At 43.7% G+C, this 23,562-nt stretch overlaps 1 protein-coding gene across 8 annotated transcripts in view; it reads left to right on the top strand.

Moving 5' to 3' along the window:
* LOC110506207 (casein kinase I) overlaps nt 1-23,562 on the top strand; it is a 44,711-nt gene that overhangs the window by 4,302 nt on the left and 16,847 nt on the right. For all 8 annotated transcript variants that reach the window (XM_036981349.2, XM_036981348.2, XM_036981347.2 and 5 more), the window contains 3 exons: nt 8,303-8,667; nt 11,768-11,808; nt 14,910-14,979. In XM_036981349.2, coding sequence (XP_036837244.1) covers nt 8,493-8,667; nt 11,768-11,808; nt 14,910-14,979 — 286 coding nt within the window. In that variant the 5' untranslated portion in view covers nt 8,303-8,492. The remainder of the gene's footprint in view (nt 1-8,302; nt 8,668-11,767; nt 11,809-14,909; nt 14,980-23,562) is intronic.

The raw sequence follows: 23,562 nt of genomic DNA, 5'->3' as shown, positions 1-23,562 counted from the left end.
GGATTCCTGATCTATGTGTATAGGCAGCCGCCTCTGATGTGCTAACGATGGCTGTTTAGCAGTCTGAAGGCCTTGAGATAGAAGCTGTTTTTCAGCCTCTCGGTCCCAGCTTTGATGCACCTGTACTGACCTCGCCTTCTGGATGTTAGCGGGGTGAATAGGCAGTGGCTCGGATGGTTGATGTCCTTGATGATCTTTTTGGCCTTCCTATGCCATTGGGTGCTGTAGGTGTCCAGGAGGGCAGGAAGTTTCTCCCCGGTAATGCATTGGGCAGACCACACCACCCTCTGGATAGGTTTGCGGTTGTGGTTGGTGCAGTTGCTGTACCAGGTGATACAGTCCAATAGGATGCTCTCAGTTGTGCACATCATTACTGGAATGCATTTCAATTAACAGGTGTGCCTTGTTAAAAGTTCATTTGTGGAATTTCTATCCTCAATGCGTTTGAGCCGATCATTTGTGTTGTGACAAGGTAGGGGTCCTATACAGAAGATAGCCCTATTTGGTAAAAGACCATGTCCATATTATGGCAAGAACAGCTCAAATGAGCAAAGAGAAACGACAGTCCATTACTTTAACCTTTCTGGCACAGGCGTTCTGCTAGCGATCCACCTCGACAACACACTGTGAAATTGCAGAGCGCCAAATTCAAAATACAGAAATAGTCATAATAAACATTCATAAAAAATACAAGTGTTATACATCGGTTTAAAGAGTTACTTCTTGTTAATCCAGCCGCTTTGTCAGATTTCAAAAAGGCTTTACGGCGAAAGCATACCATGCGATTATCTGAGGACAGCGCCCCGCATACAAAAGCATCAAAAACATTTCCCAACCAAACAGATGCATCACGAAGGTCAAAAATGGCTATAAAATAAATCGCTTACCTTTGAAGATCTTCATCTTTTTGCTATCCCAAAGGTCTGTTACACAATGAATGGTTGTTTTATTCGATAAAGTCCTTCTTTATATCCCAAAAATGTCAGTTTATTTGGTGTGTTTGATTCAGAAATGCACCGGTTCCAACTCGCCCAACATGCCTACAAAGGATCTAAGTTACCTGTAAACTTAGTCCAAACATTTCAAACAACGTTTCTCATCCAACCTCAGGTACCCTAAAATGTAAATAATCATTTTCAATACCGGCGAAAAACACCGCCTGAGTGACACTTAGAAACAATACGACTACTTCTTAATTTAAAAAAAAAATAAAAACATTGAAAATGTTCTGAAGACTGTTGACTTCTAGTGGAAGCCATAGGAACTGCAATCTGTGTCCTAGTAATTTGGCTTCCCCATAGAAAAGTATTGGGTTTCGCCTGCCAAATCAGTTCTGTTATACACACAGACATTATTTTAACAGTTTTAGAAACGTTAGTGTTTTCTATCCAATACTACCATGCATATGCATATCCTAGCTTCTGGGCCTGAGTAACAGGCAGTTTACTTTGGGCTGGTCAGTCATCCAAACCTCCGAAAACTGCCCCCTATCTCTAAGTAGTTTAAGAGATAGTCAATCTCAAAAATTTCATAAACTTGTAAAGTTTCTTCAAGTGCAGTCACAAAAACCTTCAGCGCTATGATAAAACTGGCTCTCATTAGGACCGCCACAGGAAAGGAAGACCCAGAGTTACCTCTGCTGCAGAGGATATGTTCATAAGAGTTAACTGCACCTCAGAAATTGCAGCCCAAATAAATGCTTCACAGAGGTCAAGTAACAGACACATCTCAACATCAACTGTTCAGGAGACTGTGTGAATCAGGCCTTCATGGTCAAATTGCTGCAAAGAAACCACTACTAAAGGACACATAAGAAGGAGAGACTTGCTTGGGCCAAGAAACACAAGCAATGGACATTAGACCGAGTCCAAATTTGAATGATTTGGTCCAACCGCAATGTATTTATGAGACGCAGAGTAGGTGAACAAATGATCTCTGCGTGTGTGGTTCCCACCGTGAAGCATGGAGGAGAAGGTGTGATGTGGTGCCAGGGTCTCAGGCTAACCACAATGCCTATAGGAGGCACCAGGCCCAGCAAGGTGCCAGGGTCACTGGTTAACCACAAGATGTATAGGAGGCACCAGGCCCAGCAAGGTGCAGGGTCTCAGGTTAACCACAAGGTCTGTAGGAAGCACCAGGCCCAGCAAGGTGCAGTGTCTCAGGTTAACCACAAGGTCTGTAGGAGGCACCAGGCCCAGCAAGGTGCCAGGGTCACTGGTTAACCACAAGGTCTGTAGGAGGCACCAGGACCAGCAAGGTGCAGGGTCTCAGGTTAACCACAATGTCTGTAGGAGGCACCAGGACCAGCAAGGTGCCAGGGTTGTTCTCAACCCACTTTCTTTTATCCTTTTATTTATGACAGAACTCCCTTCCACCAAATGTGTACGATTACTGGAAATTATTGTTAATTGTCATAAACTGAAAAATTGACCACACTATGAATTGTGAGTTTAAGGTTGCAACACATTCTTTCTGTTCCGTCCAGTGTTGTCACGATTCCAGAACTACGAAACCAGATTTTAAACTCAATGGTCCTTTAAAATCCTACGTTATGTAAAATATTGTGTTTTGTAGTTTACAAAATAAACAAATGTGACTGAGTGACAGCATAAGATTTTTTCCCCCCAAAGATTAGGACTGTTAACCTCAGGAAATGAAGTCTGCTTCATGTTTTGTTGCCTTTGCTTCTTTACTTCCTAGTATCGCGATACTGGTATCGTGACAACTCTAATTAGGTCAGCCCGTGTCCCGACACGTTTTCTTTGAAGACCTGCTTGGAAAAGTTGAGTTGGCCTGTGTTGTTGTGTGGGGAACTTTGAAAGGAAGTCAATGGGGCTGAGAAATTGCCTCAAGCTACAGTGCATGAGAGAAGACAGTGGGAGAACCAGCTGCTAGCTGGCACTGCCACAGTGGGAATCTACTATTGCCCCCCCCCCCCCCCAGATCTGATCTTTCCACTAAAGGTTAATGTCTCCTTTTTAGAGCAGGGGTGTCAAACTCAGTACATGGAGGACTGTGTCTGCTAGTTTTGTTAGTTCCTTTTCATTTGGCCAAACAAGACCTAGACGACAAGTTGAGGGGAGTTTTTAACCAATCAGGGACCCTAGTTGATCTATAAAGTACAAGGGAGGAGTGAACCCGCAGATACTCGGCCCTGCATATGAGTTTGACACCTGTGACAAACTCATTGTAGAGTACAGTCGGGAGCTAACCCTGTCCACACACTGTCGCTGCAGTGTTATTGTAGCTAACCCTGTCCACACACTGTCGCCGCAGTGTTATTGTAGCTAACCCTGTCCACACACTGTCGCCGCAGTGTTATTGTAGCTAACCCTGTCCACACACTGTCGCTGCAGTGTTATTATTGTAGCTAACCCTGTCCACACACTGTCGCTGCAGTGTTATTATTGTAGCTAACCCTGTCCACACACTGTCGCTGCAGTGTTATTGTAGCTAACCCTGTCCACACACTGTCGCTGCAGTGTTATTATTGTAGCTAACCCTGTCCACACACTGTCGCTGCAGTGTTATTGTAGCTAACCCTGTCCACACACTGTCGCCGCAGTGTTATTGTAGCTAACCCTGTCCACACACTGTCGCCGCAGTGTTATTATTGTAGCTAACCCTGTCCACACACTGTCGCTGCAGTGTTATTATTGTAGCTAACCCTGTCCACACACTGTCGCTGCAGTGTTATTATTGTAGCTAACCCTGTCCACACACTGTCGCTGCAGTGTTATTGTAGCTAACCCTGTCCACACACTGTCGCTGCAGTGTTATTATTGTAGCTAACCCTGTCCACACACTGTCGCTGCAGTGTTATTGTAGCTAACCCTGTCCACACACTGTCGCTGCAGTGTTATTGTAGCTAACCCTGTCCACACACTGTCGCTGCAGTGTTATTATTGTAGCTAACCCTGTCCACACACTGTCACTGCAGTGTTATTGTAGCTAACCCTGTCCACACACTGTCGCTGCAGTGTTATTGTAGCTAACCCTGTCCACACACTGTCGCTGCAGTGTTATTGTAGCTAACCCTGTCCACACACTGTCGCTGCAGTGTTATTGTAGCTAACCCTGTCCACACACTGTCGCTGCAGTGTTATTGTAGCTAACCCTGTCCACACACTGTCGCTGCAGTGTTATTGTAGATAACCCTGTCCACACACTGTCGCTGCAGTGTTATTGTAGATAACCCTGTCCACACACTGTCGCTGCAGTGTTATTATTGTAGCTAACCCTGTCCACACACTGTCGCTGCAGTGTTATTATTGTAGCTAACCCTGTCCACACACTGTCGCTGCAGTGTTATTGTAGCTAACCCTGTCCACACACTGTCGCTGCAGTGTTATTATTGGAGCTAACCCTGTCCACACACTGTCGCCGCAGTGTTATTATTGTAGCTAACCCTGTCCACACACTGTTGCTGCAGTGTTATTATTGTAGCTAACCCTGTCCACACACTGTCGCTGCAGTGTTATTGTAGCTAACCCTGTCCACACACTGTCGCTGCAGTGTTATTGTAGCTAACCCTGTCCACACACTGTCGCTGCAGTGTTATTGTAGCTAACCCTGTCCACACACTGTCACCGCAGTGTTATTATTGTAGCTAACCCTGTCCACACACTGTCGCTGCAGTGTTATTGTAGCTAACCCTGTCCACACCCTGTCGCTGCAGTGTTATTGTAGCTAACCCTGTCCACACACTGTCGCTGCAGTGTTATTATTGTAGCTAACCCTGTCCACACACTGTCGCTGCAGTGTTATTGTAGCTAACCCTGTCCACACACTGTCGCCGCAGTGTTATTGTAGCTAACCCTGTCCACACACTGTCGCTGCAGTGTTATTATTGTAGCTAACCCTGTCCACACACTGTCGCTGCAGTGTTATTGTAGATAACCCTGTCCACACCCTGTCGCTGCAGTGTTATTGTAGCTAACCCTGTCCACACACTGTCGCTGCAGTGTTATTGTAGATAACCCTGTCCACACCCTGTCGCTGCAGTGTTATTGTAGCTAACCCTGTCCACACACTGTCGCCGCAGTGTTATTGTAGCTAACCCTATCCACACACTGTCGCCGCAGTGTTATTGTAGCTAACCCTGTCCACACACTGTCGCTGCAGTGTTATTATTGTAGCTAACCCTGTCCACACACTGTCGCTGCAGTGTTATTATTGTAGCTAACCCTGTCCACACACTGTCGCTGCAGTGTTATTATTGTAGCTAACCCTGTCCACACACTGTCGCTGCAGTGTTATTATTGTAGCTAACCCTGTCCACACACTGTCGCTGCAGTGTTATTATTGTAGCTAACCCTGTCCACACACTGTCGCTGCAGTGTTATTGTAGCTAACCCTGTCCACACACTGTCGCCGCAGTGTTATTGTAGCTAACCCTGTCCACACCCTGTCGCTGCAGTGTTATTGTAGCTAACCCTGTCCACACCCTGTCGCTGCAGTGTTATTGTAGCTAACCCTGTCCACACACTGTCGCTGCAGTGTTATTGTAGCTAACCCTGTCCACACACTGTCGCTGCAGTGTTATTGTAGCTAACCCTGTCCACACCCTGTCGCTGCAGTGTTATTGTAGCTAACCCTGTCCACACCCTGTCGCTGCAGTGTTATTGTAGCTAACCCTGTCCACACCCTGTCGCTGCAGTGTTATTGTAGCTAACCCTGTCCACACCCTGTCGCTGCAGTGTTATTGTAGCTATTTGTCACCAGTCTTGATCATTAAACACCCAAACACTCAGTTTGATAGTGCAGCCTGTTGTCTGAGCTACCTCAACTGTATAGCCTACTAGAGAGATAATGCGGCCTGTTGTCTGAGCTACCTCAACTGTATAGCCTACTAGAGAGATAATGTGCTCTGTTGTCTGAGCTACCTCAACTGTATAGCCTACCAGAGAGTAGAGTAGTACTTTATTGATCCCTTACTTGGAAAAAATGTTTTATCACCACAGACAAGTATCAATACTACAGCCTACACATAATGATTAACCGATATTAAGACAACTGCACCTCAGGACCATTAAAATAGTTATTTTTGTTATATACTCCTATTACAGGATTTCCCACTGCCTGGTGTCTGAAAAACACTTCTGATGGTGTCGTGCATACACATGATGCCAAAAAAAACTACTTAGCAGGAAAGCCATCAATGTTATGTTTTTTTGGCATCATGTGTGCATGACAACAGAAGTGTATTTCAGATACCGGGATGTGGGAAATCCTGTGTTGAAGTTAATGGTTGTAATGCACAGATGGCTTAACATATGGCTACGGTCATATAGACTTAAAGTAAGGTAACCTACACTGTTATCTAACTTTTATTAGATGACAGTATTAATGCAAGTTAATGTTATACCCACCACTAGGTGAGCAGCATGTAGTAAATATCGACCCCCTACAAACACACATGAAGGCCAATTTCCAATTTGATTATTGGACTGGAAAAAGTATCACACTCATTCATCTAAGGCAATAACACTAGTCATTTAGGTCTAATACAGCCATGTATGCACACAAGATCCAGCATGACTGTTGTGCAGCCAGATAGATGGAAATGATTGCCCTGGCTGGGACTGGATAAGTTGTCACCTCACCAACACCACTGCTGTCTTTGCTGTGCTGTGCTCTCCCTGTTTTGTAGTCATGCACTGTTTTAGGGGTTTATGTAATGGGAAGGCTGTGGAGCTGCCCTTGGGAGAGACTGGCTGTCTTTGACGCTGAGATAGAATTTGAGAAACTGAACATGAGTCACCGGAGCGTGCACACACAACCTACTCCAGCTTCACCCATGCCTCCATGTCTCAGCAAATCATCTATGCTTTTCAGGATACATTGTGTTGATATAAAACAAATACATTGAGCAGTTATCGATGTGCAAACATAATTTAGTTGATGTGCAAACATAATTTGGTTGAGGACGCACTGGTGGCTCTTGGGAAAGGGAGCTAGCTTTGTAGGTCCATTGAAAGTAGTCCTAGGCTACATCTGTTTTCACTACTTTTACCCCCTAACTGATCATTGTATGAAGTTGTTACACACCACTGGTGTGCTATTGTAATTAATGAGCAAGAAATCATTACTGCCAATCAGGCAGTCTCAAGACAGTGTGATCGGGTTTACAATGATTAGGCCTGTTAACACACTCTCATGGGCAAGACATTGTGTTGATGAAGTCCAGGCTGTGTGTAAAGTTGTTATTTTGTTTCCCTGCTGTGAGACAACTTTATGTAATGGTTTACATAATAATCTCACTACCCACATCCTTGAGTACAGCCAGTGGGTGTAATCTAAGATGATTAAAATCACGACTTTCACTTTGTCTCCAGGGTCAAACCTCTTGACTACATTTCATGTTGGTTAGTATCTCTCTAGCAAGTCTTCGGTGGTAGAGCGAGACGTACAACAATGTTGTTCTGTTCACCTTTCTAATAGTAGACAATGATAAGAAATTGACTGTAGTCCATGTGCTCAACTTTGTCCTACTCAACATAGTATTTGTCTCCTTAAGGCTAGAATCCTTAGTTAGAACAATAACAAAGTGTTACCCTGCCTCTGTTTTGGTAAAAGCTTAGGGATGGACCTAGTTAAAATTCATAGGCAGAGCTATGTATGCAAGACCTGACCATCCATGATGTCAAAATTATATTTAAATTGAGGCTATATGGTGTTTGTTTACAGTAAAATAATATGTTTATTTTGTGTTCTGAATGGGTATTGAAAGTTGATCTAAACACTGCATTTATACGTTTATAGTTATCAAATCAATGGGTAAAAATCATTAAGTTAAAAACATTGCTGTAGCAAGTAAGGATTCCTAGCTTTAATAAGCATGGTAGCTAACAGTCCAGCATGCTCTGATTTGAAGTAGGTCCCGTTCAGCCAGACAAAGGATCTCAGTAGATATATTTTCATTTTATTTACGTTTTTTTTTTTAACTGGTCAAGTCAGTTAAGAAGAAAATCTTATTCACAATGACTGCCTACCCCGGCTTAACCCTAATGACGCAGGGACTCCCAATCACGGCCGGTTGTGATACAGCCTGGAATCGAACCGGGTCTGTAGTGACGCCTCTAGCACTGAGATGCATTGCCTTAGACCACTGCGCCACTCGGGAGCCCATATTGGCCAGGTGCCTCGTAGGACAGTCAGTCTAGATTTATTGATGGCCTGCTGGTGAAACCAAAGTGCTGAGTCATAGATCACCTCTTTAAACCACCATTGTCCTCATTCACTCAATGACATTGTACTGAGAGACTTCTCCTAACGTGTTTACTTCCTGCTTGCTACCTAGGTCTCCTATCTCTTCCCTGGTCCGACCCCGATGTCGAGCACATCGGCCAGCCACCACAGTGAGTGGTAAAGTGAGGGCGAAGGGGCAGCCAGCGGCCCTGTGCCAGTGACGGGCTGTGGTGGGCACGGCCCGAGGCCTCTAACTGGATCCCTCGAAGCAGCAGCAGCCGCCCGGCGGTTCCCGCAGTGCCATGGACCATCCAAAAGAGGGTGAGCGGCCGGCGAGGAGCAGCAAGGTGGCACAGGGGCGCAGCGGGCACTCTAGACCCTCCAGCTCCTCAGCCTCCTCCGGGGTTCTCATGGTGGGACCCAACTTCCGCGTGGGCAAGAAGATCGGCTGCGGCAACTTCGGAGAACTGAAGCTCGGTAAGAGGAGTTAATGTAATCTTTATAATGGTAGGACTGTATTTCATATTGATCCACCCAAGGACACTGGGTTTACATGTGATAACATGAACTACTCTTTGTTGTGTTGATCATTTCATACGATGTGTTGGACACTAGTGTTGTCATGATACCAACGTATTACTTACAATACGATACTGAGTAGTGGTTTATCTTGGCCAGGTCGCAGTTGCAAATGAGAACTTGTTTTCAACTAGCCTACCTGGTTAAATAAAGGTGAAATCATTTTTTTATTTTTTTTTAATTCTTTTTTTTCAATACCGTGCATCACTATTGGCCACACAAGCCTCCCAGACCCAGTATCGCTTATGTTGTCCATAGTGCTTTTATTTTGGGCTCACGGGGATAGGCATATATTGATAGTGATTTATTCATGCCTGCTTCATAGTAATCACATAAATAATGCACAGTCTTTCAGTGGCTTGGCCTATCATGGCCAGGAACATAAAAGCCATATTTCAGATGCTAAATTCATGACATTCTGACAATCCAATGACACGGAGGACTGAGAAGGTTTATCAGCTTCAACGTGTGCTGTTATAACTGGTTATATTATAACTTCCCACAGCAACACAAGACCGACACAACAACTGTCTCTGAGACCCATCAGCACTAATGTTGTGTCTGTGTACAGAACTCCGTTGTAGTAGTACATGTGGTACTCTGCTATGCTGCTGTACCAATAATCAATGCATTCCTCTTAATTGAGTAGATTAGCTAGTACACGTGATGGCCATAGGCCTGCTTGCTGAATGGAGCATACTGGGGTCACACCAATGATGTTTATAAAACCTGATATTGGCCATTGAGAGGTTTTGAAACCACCGGTCGGCCATATTGGCGCTCCCCATTTAAGAGCAGTCCTCCATAGATAGGAATGACTGGAATTCTACATTATTTCAATTTTTTTTAAATATCATTACATTTATTTAACTTTTGTTTTCGTCCATAACATTTATCTACAAAAATACATGCTAAGGAAAATTGTATATTTTACTTTTGTGTTTAGCTCACGTGATATAATTTGAAAGTTTGCATAAGGTTTCTGTAATACAATATATGAGGTTAAAACAAATGTAGACATTAATATTAAATATTTTTTACAATTGTGGGGGAGGCCCAAAATGTCAGTGCGGTGGCTTCAACACAGCGCCCACGCATTAGTAATCTAGTCTATATAGACATTTGTCGGAAGTTTACATTACACGTAGTTTGGAGTCATTAAAACTCGTTTTTCAACCACTCCACAAATTTCTTGTTAACAAACCATAGTTTTGGCAAGTCGGTTAGGACATCTACTTTGTGCGTGACACAAGTAATTTTTTCAGCAATTGTTTACAGACAGATTATTTCACTTATAATTCACTGTATCACAATTCTAGTGGGTCAGAAGTTTACATACACTAAGTTGACTGTACCTTTAAACAGCTTGGAAAATTCCAGAAAATTGTCATGGCTTTAGAAGCTTCTGATAGGCTAATTTACATCATTTGAGTCCATTGGAGGTGTACCTGTGGATGTATTTCAAGGCCTACCTTCAAACTCAGTGCCTCTTTGCTTGACATCATGGGAAAATCAAAAGAAATCAGCCAAGACCTCAGAAAATAAATTGTAGACCTCCCCAAGTCTGGTTCATCCTTGGGAGCAATTTCCAAATGCCTGACGGTACCACGTTCACCTGTACAAACAATAGTACGCAAGTATGAACACCATGGGACCACGCAGCTGTCATACCGCTCAGGAAGGAGACTCGTTCAGTCTCCTGGAGATGAATGTACTTTGGTGCGAAAAGTGCAAATCAATCCCAGAACAACAGCAAATGACCTTGTGAAGTATCTATATCCACAGTAAAACGAGTCCTATATCGACATAACCTAATAGGCAGCTCAGCAAGGAAGAAGCCACTGCTCCAAAACCGCCATAAAAAAGCCAGACTACTGTTTGCAACTGCACGTGGGGACAAAGATCATACTTTTTGGAGAAATGTCCTCTGGTCTGATGAAACAAAAATAGAACTGTTTGGCAATAATGGCCATTGTTATGTTAGCTGGAAAAGGGGGAGGCTTGCAAGCTGAAGAACAACATCCCAACCGTGAAGCACGGGGGTGGCAGCATCATGTTGTGGGGTACTTTGCTGCAGGAGGGACTGGTGCACTTCACAAAATAGATGGCATCATGAGGTAGGAAAATTATGTGGATATATTGAAGCAACATCTCAAGACATCAGTCAGAAAGTTAAAGCTTGGTTGCAAATGGGTCTTCCAAATGGACAATGACCCCAAGCATACTTCCACATTTGTGGCAAAATGGCTTAAGGACAACAAAGTCAAGGTATTGGAGGGGCCATCACAAATCCCTGACCTCAATCCTATAGAAAATGTGTGGGCAGAACTGAAAAGGTGTGTGCGAGCAAGAAGGCCTACAAACCCGACTCAGATACACCAGCTCTGTCACGAGAAATGGGCCAAAATTTACCCAACTTTTGTGGGAAGCTTGTGGAAGGGTACCAGAAACGTTTGACCCAAGTTAAACAATTTAAAGGCAGTGCTACCAAATACTAATTGAGTGTATGTAAACTTCTGACCCACTGGGAATGTGATGAAAGAAATAAAAGCTGAAATAAATAATTCTCTCTACTATTATTCTGACATTTCACTTTCTTAAAATAAAGTGGTGATCCTAACTGACCTAAAACAGGGAATTGTTACTCTGATTAAATGTCAGGAATTGTGAAAAACTGAGTTTAAATGTATTTGGCTAAGGTGTATGTAAACTTCTGACTTCAACTGTAAATCATTGGGTCACACACAAACCTCTGTGATAGATTGATGCATACACACTCATTTCTTGAGGCTGGACTGAAGTTCCCCTGAGCAACACAAAGCTCACTATTTTTCTATGGCTTTTTTGTCCTGCTCTGAAACTGCTTTTGGAGATGGTCATTTGCTGTCTACTAAAGCTAAACACCAAAACACTCTATTTTAGGCAAGCCCTTCAGTAGGTTGAGTAATAACAAAAGTGCTCTTATCTGAATGCCACATCTCTCTCTGCTTTGTTTCAGGTAAAAATCTCTACACCAACGAGTATGTAGCTATTAAACTGGTAAGTGCTCTCTCCTGAAAAAAAAAATAATAACTGCACTGAACAAAAATATAAACACAACATGTGTTGGTTTCATGAGCTGAAATAAAAGATCACTGACATTTTCCATACACATAAAAAGGTTATTTCTCATTTTTTTTGCACATATTTGTTTACATCCCGTTTAGTGAGAATTTCTCCTTTGCCAAGATAATCCTTCCACCTGACAGGTGTGGCATATCAAGAAGCTGATTAAATGGCATGATCATTGCACAGGTGCACCTTGTGCTGGGGGAAATAAAAGGCCACTTTAAAATGTGCAAATTGTAACACTACACAATGCTACAGATGTCTCAAGTTTTAAGGGAGCGTGCAATTGGCATGCTGACTGCAGGGATGCCCACCAGAGTTGTTGCCAGAGAATTGAATGTTCATTTACTCTACCATAAGCTGGCTCCAACATCATTTTAGAGAACTTGGCAATGCGTCCAACCAGCCTCAACTACAGACCACGTGTAACCACGCCAGCCCAGGACATCCCCATCCAGCTTCTTCACATGCGGCATCGTCTGAGACCAACCACCCGGACAGCTGATAAAACTGTGGATTTGCACAACCTAATAATTTCTGCACAAACTGTCAGAAACCTACTCAGGGAAGCTCATCGGTGTGCTCAGTTTGGGGTTGTAACCGACTTCGGTGGGCAAATGCTCAGCTACGATGGACACTGGCACGCTGGAGAGGTGTGCTCTTCACAGATGAATCCCAGTTTCGACTGTACAGGGCAGATGGCAGACAACGTGTATACCAGTGCCCAATGGTAGCAGTGGGGTTATGGTATGGGCGGGCACAAGCTACGAACACAGTTAGCGGTGACCCAAAGTCCTTATGTAGGCTACAGTTAGCGGTGACCCAAAGGCCTTATGTAGGCTACAGTTAGCGGTGACCCAAAGGCCTTATGTAGGCTACAGTTAGCGGTGACCCAAAGGCCTTATGTAGGCTACAGTTAGCGGTGACCCAAAGGCCTTATGTAGGCTACAGTTAGCGGTGACCCAAAGGCCTTATGTAGGCTACAGTTAGCGGTGACCCAAAGGCCTTATGTAGGCTACAGTTAGCGGTGACCCAAAGGCCTTATGTAGGCTACAGTTAGCGGTGACCCAAAGGCCTTATGTAGGCTACAGTTAGCGGTGACCCAAAGGCCTTATGTAGGCTACAGTTAGCGGTGACCCAAAGGCCTTATGTAGGCTACAGTTAGCGGTGACCCAAAGGCCTTATGTAGGCTACAGTTAGCGGTGACCCAAAGGCCTTATGTAGGCTACAGTTAGCGGTGACCCAAAGGCTACACGCATAATCTGTCACTCATCAATAATTGAGCAAAGGGGGCCTCCTGGGTGGCGCAGTGGTCTAGGGCTAACCAGGTCACCAGGTGCACAGCATTTCCTCTGACACATTGGTGCGGCTGGCTTCTGGGTTGGATGCGTACTGTGTTAAGAAGCAGTGCGGCTTGGTTGGGTTGTGTTTCGGAGGACGCATGGCTTTCAACCTTCGTCTCTCCCGAGCCCGTACGGGAGTTGTAGCGATGAGACAAGATAGTAACTACTAACAATTGGATACCATGAAATTGGGGAGAAAAGGGGGCAAAATAAATACATAAATAAAATGATCCCAGAGGACACATCGCCTGAAAAACATCAGACTCTGCCTTTGAAGCAGAAGACTGTTTTTAAGTTGTTGACAGTCAACATGATGAGCCCTGGCAGTAATTTCTCTGAAGGACAGTTCTAGAGGAGTTTGGGGGCTGTCGTATGAGGCACTTGACAGCAGCACTGCTCTGTATGCTTAGAATCGGGCCAGAATGAATGCATATCAATTGTAGGCTACTGAAGTCTTTGTTTACAAACTAAGATTTCTGAGGGTTGATACTGAAAGGGAAATTAGACTTGTACTTTTTTATGTGGAAGTGACTAGGCCTAATTGTCAGCATACCAGCATACCACCCTGCATCCCACTGCTTGCTGGCTGTCATCAGCACAAACTTGTGCTTCAGTAGAACGGCATTCTATCAGCAGACAGCGCTCTGACTGGTGTAGTCTACTTTTCTCTGGTACTTTTCTCAGTGTAGTCTACCTTTTCTCTGGTACTTTTCTCAGTGTAGTCTACCTTTCTCTGGTACTTTTCTCAGTGTAGTCTACTTTTCTCTGGTACTTTTCTCAGTGTAGTCTACTTTTCTCTGGTACTTTTCTCAGTGTAGTCTACTTTTCTCTGGTACTTTTCTCAGTGTAGTCTACCTTTCTCTGGTACTTTTCTCAGTGTAGTCTACCTTTCTCTGGTACTTTTCTCAGTGTAGTCTACTTTTCTCTGGTAAAATGCCAGATTAACTTCAAGCAAAACATTAGGAAATGTAGCTGGCTGCATGCTTTCTATAGTAAACATTAGAAATTTGATGGCCGTGCATTGTTTTTTGCAACACAGAAAAAACTAGCTTATTCATTGTAAGCTCATTTACTTGTGTGGCTGCCAGCCAAATAGCGTTGCACTTCTGTTGTTATCCGATGAAGCTATTTTCTGCCAAATGTGTTGCATTAATGTATTTTTGGTGAAGGAGAACTATAGTTGCACTCCCCGGACCACTTTATTTATATTGAAAGACCAAACACTTGACTTTCATTATAAAACGCAAGTGAAATTATTTAAACAGATATTTTTTGAAAATGCAGATTTCTGAGCTCTTAACGCGACCCCTGTAAAGGATACCTGCTAACATGTATTGAAGTTAATAGTCCTAATGCTCTTCATACATCACAAGCTAGGCTGGGATATGTGTGGCACAATGGTTGCCTGGCAGGACTGTTCTAGACAAGCAGATAAATAGTAGCTGGTGGAAATGCCAGCTTAGGTGTGCCTCTAAAAGCTGTGGCACGGGAAATGACTCATGCCACTCTGATAGCTCTCCAGACGGCTATAAATTGCTGTACTACCAAAAAATATGAAGCTCGCAAAGGTCTCATTACAATTTAAGTCAGCAATTTGAACCCAAATGCTGTGGTGGAAACTGCCAGTCAGTAAAAGTGTATCCCTCCCCCATTGTTAATTGAAGTGCTTTGTTGTACCCTGTCGCGCAGGAACCAGTCAAGTCGAGGGCACCACAGTTACATTTGGAGTACCGGTTCTACAAAACATTAGGAAGTACAGGTAAGGTCAACGCTCTGGATTATCTTCATTCATGTTCCCTGGTGTTCTTGTGTTTGCTAGCGTGACAATCACTCAACTGTTTTTGGTTGATTTAACAAAAAGATTACCCCATAAGTGATTACTCGCTCTAGATGACAACGATAAGCTTTGACATTAATTTTGAGAATATTTCGGCTTCATTTCATTTTTTATATGTTTGACCTGTAAATTGGTTGGACATCTCAAATATAAATGATTAAAATCCGATGTGGTTGGTTTCATCAGCCGAGACTATGATCTTAACCTAGTTGAATGGGCTTGTAGGACACATGAAGCACAACAGACAATGTTTGCAAGACTGGCACTAAGGGACAGGGGGATACCTAGTCAGTTTTATAACAGAATGCCTTCAACTGAAATGTGTCTTCCACATTTAACCCAGCCCCTCTGAATCAAAGAGATGCTGTCTTAATCGACTGCCTTGCTCAGGGGCAGACCGACAGATTTTTACTTTGTCAGCTCGGGGATTCGATCCAGCAACCTTTCGGTCATTGGCCCAACGCTCTAACCGCTAGGCTACCACTATACCTCATGTTGGTTTTGACACTAGGATGTTGGTTTACCAGGGAGGGAGAATCCACAACAGGAAGGAAAGGCTATCCCCGTATTTCTCGCTCATACAACTTGAAGCCCCCCACCACCAGGCAGCAGAAAGCAACTTCCTTTCCCCAGTGCTGATAAGACTCCTTTGGCCTAATGTTCCTGGGAACAACTGCCCTGGTTGTTTGTGTGTCTGTTCTCTGGGGAGGAAGATAAGTGACCGTGGATGCATGGCTACGACAAGCCCTCTCCTTTGTCTGTGTGAGCCGCCGGTGGTGTTTGATCTCGGCATTTGCATCCCCCCCCCCCCCCCCCCCCATACAGGAAGTGCTGTCATTCGCCACCGCCAACACCTAGCAGAGATGTAACCCTTTACAGTTTACAGGTGTCACGTTTAAATGCCAGCTGTGCTAGCTATGGGTCATTATCTCAACGTTTAGAGAGAAAGTGTGCAATGCTGAGGACGAATTTGAGCTCTCGGTTCTGGTTGCTGCCATGGAGGCCTTTTTTGTGTGACGCCTTCATATTATTACCATGAAAGGGGGGGGGGGCTGAGACCTGTTTAATACAACAAAATCTAGAATTGTATGACTTGCCTGTTTTTGTCGAAAGGTCTCCACCTAACAAGTTCTGCATACAGATTTTTTTTTTATAAAAATTTTTTTTTATATGTTTTTAAGCAAATAGGCCTTAACGATTTGGACATCAGACAAAAAAAGAATTCCCCCATAGTCATTGGTGCCTGTCTTGATGCTTATATGTTTCACACTGCTTGAATCAACTTCAGAAGAGGTGCAATTTGAGTTTGTTCAAACTTGCCTAAACATTCAAAAGATGCTCACTGCTGTTGCATTTCTGTGTAGAACAGTTACTAGTTAATGCTGTATAGGCCATGGCAGAAATGTTATCCCCAAAAGTTCACTCAGGTTTCACATACAGGCACACAATTCCCCAAACAATACCTCCACCCCCCCCCCCCCCCCACCCCCAGACATCCAGGAGGTTGAAAAAGTGACTTCATTTCTCATCTAATAGTATTCACGACACCTCTTCAACTGTCCGTGACTCCATTTCCCTCAACACCCACCCCCTTACACCAGCCACTGTCAGGAATCTTGTGAAGATGTAATGATCATTATAGAACATTAGATTATGGGAAACACTACTTTTTTCCCCTCCCTGAGTATCTGAGGAAATGGGTGGAAACCCACACGCTGAGATACAATAGAAATGAAGGAATCTTTTAATAGCTGCTCTAAGAATCTCCTATTAAACCATGGTGAAAACGCTGCTTTTTCATTGGTGCTTTTTTGTTTGTTGGGAAAACAGTAAAACTACCGAAGGTCATTCTTCCAGAAATGGAGATAGGATATGTCCTTGTCAGACTCACGCCAGCCAACTATGGAGCAGACGAGTGCATCAGACAACAACATCAATTGCAACTGAGGAGTAGGTTGCTCTTTGTTTCATAATCAGGTGTTTTAAGATTAAGCTTCAAAGCTGAAACACGTCAGTTTTTAATAATACAGAACCACTTCCTATTGGACTTCCATTGTCTTTCAAGTACAGAACCACTTCCTATTGTACTTCCATTATCTTTCAAGTACAGAACCACTTCCTATTGGACTTCCATTATATTTCAAGTACAGAACCACTTCCTATTGTACTTCCATTATCTTTCAAGTACAGAACCACTTCCTATTGGACTTCCATTATCTTTGAAGAGTGGCTGAGATGTAAAAAACAGTTTGCTCTCCAATTCTTGCGTCTGGCTTGGAACGTGAAGGTACGTCTTGTTCTTTTGCCCGGGTCACAGCTCTCTGAAGATGCTGTCGAGTGCCTTTGCCCTACAGAGTAGACCGGTTGGTGTGAGTATTGTCTAGTCCAGGGGTGAGAAATGATTTTGGCTCAAGGGCCCCATCGGGATGTCCACATTCGGATCCTATTTATTTAGTCAGAAGTCATTTGCGGACCAGAAAAAGGGAAGTTATTTGAAAACGAACAGGTCCATTTTTTTCTACATACTTTCGATCTAGTTTTAGACAATCAAGAGTGGCCTGATGTTTTTGTTTACCCAAAATAATCATTCCCCCCACCCCCCTAAAATAACCTCCCGCAGGCCAGATTGAATGGGATTTGGACAGCAAGCCCATATGTTGCCCACCCCTGGTGCTAGTCCAACAAAGAGCATGCTGCTTCTACTGTCACGCTCGCAGACGTAAAGAGTGGAAAAAGCCAACCATGCGGAAACTCATTCATTATTTAGTGGGACTGCCTGTCTCAGCACCAACTTACCTCTTATTACATTTTAGTCATTTAGCAGATGCCCTTATCCAGAGCGACTTACAACTAGTGCATTCATCCTAAGATCGCTAGGTGAGACAACATATTGCAATCGTAGTACATTTTCCCTTTATCAGCAAAGTCTGTGCTAGTGGGGAAAAGACAAATTCCGCTTTTTTTTCTACCTCCTACCCAAGCTTTTTGGGTATGTGAAAATGTTGTATGCTCCAAATGCCATGATGTCACACTCATTTGTGCTTTTCATCCAGCGTGCCAAGTAAAGGCCCTGGCAGGAGCCAGGCCCAGCACTGTACCACTACACCAGCGCTCTGGTCACCACTACAGCCTCTGATTGGATCAGGCTAGGAGACACCTAGCCCATAAACCAACCGGCTTATCATCTGAATGTGACTCAGCAGAAAAGTTAAATTAAATTTAAACAGAGCTGAATTTGTTCAATAAAAGTTGCCCCTCTTGTTCCTACTGACTTGAATGTCTATGGATTTATGGGGAAATGAGTTAACTTGTATAGCTCTGCATAAGTCTCAACATGCACTTGCACATTTAAATCCTGACTCCCCTCGGGATCATTATCTTGCTCCCATTGAGGGCAGATGTTGGCTCTAGATGTGAGGGATAACCAGATGGATTAATGATTCAACCACATCTAATTGAGATGAATGGAAGCATCCTGTTTGGTGGAAAGCTGCTGTTCTTCTTAAAGAAAGAGAGCAGCTTAATCTGTGCCCTTTCAGATTGGGGCTGTGTGCGGTTGTTGTTTCTATAGAAGACTAAACCCTTTGCCATATCATCTTGCTGTGAGGTCCTTCACAGTGACACAGTACACCTAATGTTTCTGGGTGGATGGTTCTAAAGGTAGTAAGAAGAGGATCAAGACTTGCCAATGAGAGCAAAACCTACTCTACCCACCCAATCCATGTCACTTGGTGCTGTGCAAGGAGAAATTGCAGGCGAAAAGCACCCCGATTCTATTCGACTTGTCCAAAAACACAATATTTTCCAAAGTGTTGTCAAGTAAATGTTTGCTTGGGAACATTTGTAGCGTGGGAGGGTTGGGCTACTGATTTGTCATTTCCAGAAATAACCATGATGTGTTCCTCCTATGGCTTTCAGCATGACTGCCTCTTAGCTGCAGCCTCCAACCGACCTCGTCTTACAAGCACCGCTGCTCTCAGAGAAGAGATGAGAGGAGAGACCTCCCCCGTCCTCTCATGTGTTTATTGAAAGAACTTTGTTCCAGAGCAACATTATCTATAGCCCTTTCCCCATAAACCGGCATAGATGGATCAGTCACGTGACGGCTCTGTAGGCGTGTCATACACCGGCATAGGTGGATCAGTCACGTGACGGCTCTGTAGGCCTGTCATACACCGGCATAGGTGGATCAGTCACGTGACGGCTCTGTAGGCCTGTCATACACCGGCATAGGTGGATCAGTCACGTGACGGCTCTGTAGGCCTGTCATACACCGGCATAGGTGGATCAGTCAAGTGACGGCTCTGTAGGCGTCTGCAGGCAGTCAATGGTGCTCTAGGGCTGACTGGCTGGGACAGGTTGCTGTTAAGTTGGATTTTGCTCTGCCCATCTTCCTCTCGCTCATTCACCACAGGACCTAAACACGAAATCGTTTCTACGGTGATTATCAAAATACTGAATGTTTTAGTTATACTTAGTATGTGCCCTTAATATAATATCCTCCTTTGTCTCCAAAGAAGTACCAGCTTCAACTTAATATTTAATTGTGAGGGTAAGGGTTGCAATGACGTGCTCTCCCCAGCCCCGGGGGGGAAAACAAAAAAGAAAGGTAATACCGTCGTCTATCAACGATGTTTGGACCGGTGGAAGGCTGGATGTATCCAGATATTGCCCAACCCTAGTGAGGGTTTACTAGGGTTGCTTAAATATTATTTACTTAATAAATATTGACTGTAATAACACACAACGCTGCTTGATATAGGCCTACTACATCTTCACAGTGTGAATGTATTTTCTCTCTAGGAGTTCAGTAAGTTTGGAAATTCCCCTGCATATCAGAAAATCCCTGTGGGCATGCCTGGACTTGTTTCGGAGAGAACAAGTGTTTCCTTGTATTGTCAGCTATTGGTGGTTGGCATTTTCCAGGCTACCCAAACTCCTTTCTCCGGCCAAACGCTACGACACGCCCACGGACATTAGTTGCTTCTCCTCAATGAGTCTGGATCTAAGCACCTCCCCAATGATTTATAGGACGCAAACACATTCTAACCATTCGGATTGGTCCCAGAAACTGATGGGTTGGACCAGAGCCAGAACACACGTGGGTAAAGCAGCGTTTTGAGAATGTGTCACTGGCTTTGATACTCTGATTTGGTTAGAAATTATCTAATGGCTGATTTACTGTTTTGTACAACACCCCTCATTCTGACATCCCCCACAAACAACTTTAATGATAGCAATCTCAGACTGTAGTGAACAAAAAGCAGTGGAAGAATTCAGTTTGAGTTGTCAGGCAAGGTTGGCATATGGTAGTAGTTTTTAAAATGGTGCAACAGTTGAAACATTTTTATTTGGTTCGTTCGACATCTCAGTACCATGAGTAGAGTACAGAAGCACCTTATTCAGAATTATACGCACAGTGCTGCAGTGTTATGAGATGAGAATATCTGATGTGCACAATGGCCTGAAAGTGGATACTAATGGTTCATCAAAACGCTCTCCCGCCAGCCAATCCTTCCCATAAATGAATGTTTTATTACCGTAAGGCCCAGGCTGCTCAGTCATCTGTCCGGGATGGATGAAGTCTGCTTCCGCTCCAGTAATGACTTGTTTGGCCACCTGTGTCGCTCGTATTTTAGGCCTGACTAACTAGATTTGGTGAGGTAAACCTGCCCTTTGTCTACCTGGTTATGATACGTCGTTGACAGAACTGAACATCAGTCTACAGCAGGATCAAAATGTCCCAGTTAGCTAAATCTATTCCACCGTGCATCTTCTGCCTCTTGGCAGTGACATGGGAGGTCCTGTTTGAAGCCTCTTATTAGCCCTTGTTCACAGCTCATCCCCACGGTGCCACTTGGTTTTTCACTCCTGCCTTGGCTCCCCGCGAGCACCCGAGATGTCAATGCCTACTCCTGTTTCACAATTGGCAACCTACAGAACAGGCTAATTGGCCCCCGACACAGCACAAAATAGAACCTGTTCATTCCCCCCTAGTGTACAGTGCCTTTAGAAAATATTCGCACCCCTCGACTTTTTCCACATTTTGTTATTTTACAAAGTGGGTTTAAAATGGATTTAATTGTCCATTTTTATCAACGATCTACCAAAAGTAGTCAGTCAAAGTGAGGAAAAAATTCCAACATTAGTAATAAATTACTGAAAAATCAAACACTATCTTGATTCGATAAGTATTCAACCCACTGAGTCAATACATAATCACCTTTGGCAGTGATGGCAGTGATTACAGCATTGAGTCTTTCTGGGAAAGTCTAAGAGATTTCCACACCTCCAGTCATGTTTGTGCCTGTGAGATTTAGTCTTAGTAGAAGCATTGTCTTCTCTTCTCGAACAGTTGAAATGCAAACAAAAAAACTACCTAGCTTGTGAATAAAACAACTTAATTAGCCAAGAAACACAAGGACAAAGTCTCACTTCAGCAGACATCATCCGGTTTATGCCTTTTCGCAGATCTTCACGTGTGCATAGCCACCAGCCAGGCAGTGTTGCTGCGCAAGATGGAATAGGCTATATGGGATTTGTAGTTCTTTGACTTTGTGCGAAATAATTTACCAGCTATGATACAAAACAGCAGAAATACTTTGAAAACAGCTGCTGCAGCATATATTCTACTGTAAATGTGATCGTACTTAACTATTTTTAATGACAAATACGAGTGAAATGCTTGCACTGTGGAGCCCTGACCACCCGCTAACGTGGCTGGTGAAATAGACCTCTTTACCCGCCAATGTCAAAATCTACCCGCAGGTAGTGGGTGTTCATTTTAGGCCCTGTTGGTTGTTGATCATTACTAGACAAACATTTTCAGGTCTTGCCATACATTTTCAAGCAGATTGAAGTCTTCACGGTCTTCTTGGTAAGCAACTCCAATGTAGATTTTGGCCTAGTGTTTTACGTTATTGGCCTGCTGAAAGGTGAATTTATCTCCCAGGGTCTGGTGGAAAGCAGACTGAACCAGGTTTTCCTCTGGGACTTTGCCTGTGCTTAGCTCCGTTCAGTTTCTTTTTTTATCCTTTATCCTCCCCAGTCCTTAACATTTACAAGCTTACCCATAACATGATGCAGGCACCACTATGCTTGAAAATATGAGGAGGGGTACGCAGTAATGTGTTGTATTGGATTTGCCCCAAATGTATCACTTTGATTCAGGACGTAAAGTTAATTGCCCTGCCACGTTCTTTGCAGTATTACTTTAGTGCCTTGTTGCAAACAGGATGCTTTTTAAAAATATTTTTGATTCAGAACAGGCTTCCTTTTCACTATATTAGGTTAGTATTGTGGATGTTGTTGATCCATCCTCAGTTTTCTCCTATCACAGCCATTAAACTCTTAATTGTTTTAAAGTCACCATTGGCCTCATGGTGAAATCCCGGAGCGGTTTCCTTCCTCTACGGGCAACTGAGTTAGGAAGGGCGCCTGTATCTTTGTAGTGACTGGGTGTATTGATACACCATCCGAAGTGTAATTAATAACTTCACCATTTTTAATTGAACCCATCTGCCCTTTGCGAGGCATTGGAAAGCCTCCCTGGTCTTTGTGGTTGAATCTGTTTGAAATTCGCTGCTCAACTGAGGGACCTTACAATTATCTGTGTGTGTGGGGTACATAGATGAGGTAGTCATTCAAAGATCATGTTAAATGCTGCTGTTGCACATTTCTTACACGTTTTAAATATCTCTCTAAGGTATGAAATGCCTGACATGTCAAGAGGAAAACTGATGATGCACTACCCAATTGCTAAATTGAACCTTTTGCATTCTACTATGACAACTTTCAAGAGTAAGTTGAAAGCATAACTGAGTTGTTATTATTTCAAACACAGTTTGGGAACCACCTCACTACAAAACCTACTGCCTAGTATATACTGTATTAGGTTCACAACCTTTACATACAGGTAGGTGTATAATCTTAATTTGAGCCAGTTTGCTAAAGCAGACAAATTATCCTGCAGCAATGGGAAGTGTGAATTGTTATTATGATAGTATTATTAATGGACATTTTTGTAGTGGTTGATATGTTTTTCACAAGGTAAAATCAGGTCTGAAACGTCAAAGTGGAAATTGCAAACTTTAGATGAGTTTTTAAACATCAAGTACACTAGACATTTTAAATCTCCTACATTGTGGGAAAGTTCTCCTGCAACAGGGTGATCAAATTTAAGAGCCTACATCTGTAGCCTGCATAGAGCATTAGTCTCAACACACTGCAGTCAGTTGACCCTGTTTGAACCGTGCCATCCATCTCCGCAGGCTGTTTGGGTTTAGACTACTCCTTTTCCTCTGGTTAGTGCATACCTGGCAGGCATCGGTCTCTGACCTCTGAACCTCCGTGTCTGTGCTACTCCTCCCATCTGGCTGATCTGAGATCCATGATGCCTGTGGCTGCCCTGGGTTCAACCTCTCTCATCATTGTTAGATGAGACAGAAATAACATGCAAGACTTTCCCCCCACAAGGCCACTCTACAGCTCCTCTCATTCCCAGGA

This window comes from Oncorhynchus mykiss, chromosome 26 (genome assembly GCF_057628025.1).
Source record: "Oncorhynchus mykiss isolate SJ-2025 chromosome 26, ASM5762802v1, whole genome shotgun sequence".
NCBI lineage: Eukaryota > Metazoa > Chordata > Actinopteri > Salmoniformes > Salmonidae > Oncorhynchus > Oncorhynchus mykiss.
Note: the sequence above shows the minus strand (reverse complement) of the source record. Positions and strands in the feature narration are given on the sequence as shown.